At 37.8% G+C, this 2,686-nt stretch overlaps 1 protein-coding gene across 1 annotated transcript in view; it reads left to right on the top strand.

The window, feature by feature from the left end:
• Window positions 1-2,686, top strand: part of ankrd44 (ankyrin repeat domain 44) — a gene marked incomplete in the record, with an annotated part of 84,527 nt that overhangs the window by 19,224 nt on the left and 62,617 nt on the right. The window contains 1 exon segment of the mRNA XM_014026448.1: window positions 2,265-2,348. Within this exon segment, the coding sequence (XP_013881902.1) occupies window positions 2,265-2,348 (84 nt within the window).

Here is a 2,686-nt window from a genome sequence, read left to right as displayed (position 1 = left end):
ATTTTTGAACTATGTTGTGTTAGCTAAGAAGGATAGAAAATAAGTTTTATTTTGGGAATGCTGAGTCAGCTTTCACACTATTATTTCYTTGAATATAGTTTTTATATTCAGTATCCATACCTTCCTCATTTCATAGAGCAGTACTTTAAGATCTGTTCAGCTCCTTTAAAAACACYATTCTCTTTGAAATCTATTTCAACTAACTCTGTTTTTGTCCTAGTTCTTTCTTATCCTACTTTTAGCTTTTAGCTAACCCTTTTCCATAGCTCTGTGGTCAGTCTCTTAATCCTGAGGTTGCTGGTTTGAGCCCATGTTGCTTCAGGAAGGGCATCTGSTGTAAATAAATGACAAATATTTCATGCGAGTTTGCTTCAGGGGGAAAAAACATGGCTACTTCTAGCTGTTAGCTACAGTTCTGTTTCATATTTTCTACCATTCTGATTCGTGTAACTTTTAACTTCAGGTTTTCTCATTTTAGCTTTAGCATCTGTTTTGCTGCTTTTAGCCCCTGATTTGATCTTTTCTGGCATGTTTTGCTAATTATAGTTTTAGCATTTTCTTAGCTAATTTTGTGAATTTAAACTTATTGTTCTTCTTGTTTTAGCTACTATTTTGCTGCTTTGTTCTTCTTTCTTCTAACATTAACAACACACTCAGACATCTGCAACCAATTTACTCACTGCATTTTTGCTGAAAATGCAATTTTTTTCAGTTAAATCAACAGAGAAAAGTATTTGTTGGTTTAAAATTGTACTTTTATAAAAGCTGAATTTGTTTTTGCTTTGACTGTTTTTCAATTTAATGTTAAGACAATCTGCATGTTTACAATTAGAGAAGATGTAGGCTCAGTGATGTGATGATGTTAGAGGAAAGTCACGGTTGAGAGCACGAAACGAGCCAGATGAGGAAGTAATGCTCGGTTTGTAAAGCAGAAGTGAAACGGTGCTCTGCGGTTGGTTCCTCTCTTGTGTTTCTGAGAAGGAGAGACAGTGCAACAGGAAGTGAAGCAGGCGGTGGCAGAAACACCACAGGAAGTGAAGTGACGCTGGCTGCACAATTGGATTTATTTTTCTTTATTCGTTTTCTGATTTTCTGTCTTTAAATGTTGTAGACTACAGCTCCTTTAAGTTTCAGTTGGCTTAATCTCTGCCAAAGGTCATGCAGTGTTTTTTGGCCAGCTGGTTTAACCAATTAATGAAAACCACTGTATAACTTAAAACAAGCTAACGTGAGCAGTTAGGATTAGTGTTCCTGTTCCAGTTTCAAGTACACTGAACAAATGTAATAACTGTTTTAATRTAAATCTAGTGAGTGACCTTGTGTGGATTAATTAAATTAATGCTAATCTAAGCAAGATAAAAGCATCCAATGAACTTCAATGCCTTTTCTGGCTATTTTAGCAGATATGCTAAAATATGGGGGTGGGATATTTAAAAACACTTCATATGATAAAMACAAAAAACAATATTTGAAGACACAAAAGTTTATTTATTTCTGTTTTACAYTGGAGTAACTTAAAAGATGCAACTTGCTGTTATGTTCTGAGGTTTACACAGTGAATGCTCTGTTTTGTTGCCGTTAGCATTTTTTGTCACTAGAGGGAGCTACTTTGATATGATTTGTGCAGAGGAAACTGTGGTAAAGAAAATACAGAGATTCTTAACATACATCATGTTCTGTATGGCACAGTTACTGTCACCAGTTTTGTGGGCTTAAACCCTCGTTTTCTATTTTATTGCTTTTGCCACAGCTCTTACATTAAAGCCTGCATGGTGACATGATCTTCTGTCAAGTTTTATTTTTTCTTCAAAAACCTGCCCAGACTCTTGCAGGCAGTTCTAAGGGCCTGTATTTACCTCATGTCTGTGATGTTGAGAAGAAAAATAGGGGCCTGTTAGATGTGACCTCTACGCTGCACTGTTTCATTGCACAAGTATTTTATTTTTGTGATCTGTATCTAACAAGAATTTTCTACAGTGGTTTGTCTGTTCAGCAGCAGATAGAAGAAACATGGGATGCCCCCCACCCCCACCCCCCATCTAAATACCAGCATTCTTGTACACTGTCTGTAACTTTGGTAAACATTGTAGCTTACAGTTGTTCACAGACAGCACTTCATACCGTGGGAGGAATGAGGCCCGTGTCGAATGCCGASGGAATATTCCCATGTTCTGTCACCACTCTGCCTCGTGTTGCCAAGTGTTTACCTTACAAGTTTYTGCTTCAGGTCATGTGACAGTTCTTTTTTTCTTCACCCCCCTCAGCCTCCTCTGATCCAGGCGATCTTCAGCGGAGACCCTGAGGAGATCCGTATGCTCATCTACAAGTCTGAAGACATCAATGCTCTGGTGAGGATRCGTGCAAACACAAGTGTTTCGTCTTGTCTTGAACCTTTGACCATTAAATCCCCATAGTTGGTTTTGGTAGAAGTTATTCTCATTTGCCCTCTTTGATTTGAAGCCCCAAATGTTACCTTCAGGAGCTACATACTGTAAGATCTACTGACGTGTCAGATGATCTGAACCTGTCGAATGATTCACACGTGTCACAACTGTCCCAAGAATTAATGCCACTTCAAAACCTCTGACCCTTAATTTACACTAGATGCAGTTCTGAGTTTATACACTGCTCAAAAAATAAAGGGAACACTTAAACAACTCACGGTAAGTCCAAGTAAATCAAACTT

The sequence above is a fragment of the Austrofundulus limnaeus genome, unplaced genomic scaffold, assembly GCF_001266775.1.
Source record: "Austrofundulus limnaeus strain Quisiro unplaced genomic scaffold, Austrofundulus_limnaeus-1.0 Scaffold554, whole genome shotgun sequence".
NCBI classification, from domain to species: domain Eukaryota; kingdom Metazoa; phylum Chordata; class Actinopteri; order Cyprinodontiformes; family Rivulidae; genus Austrofundulus; species Austrofundulus limnaeus.
This window is presented reverse-complemented; position numbering and strand designations above follow the sequence as displayed.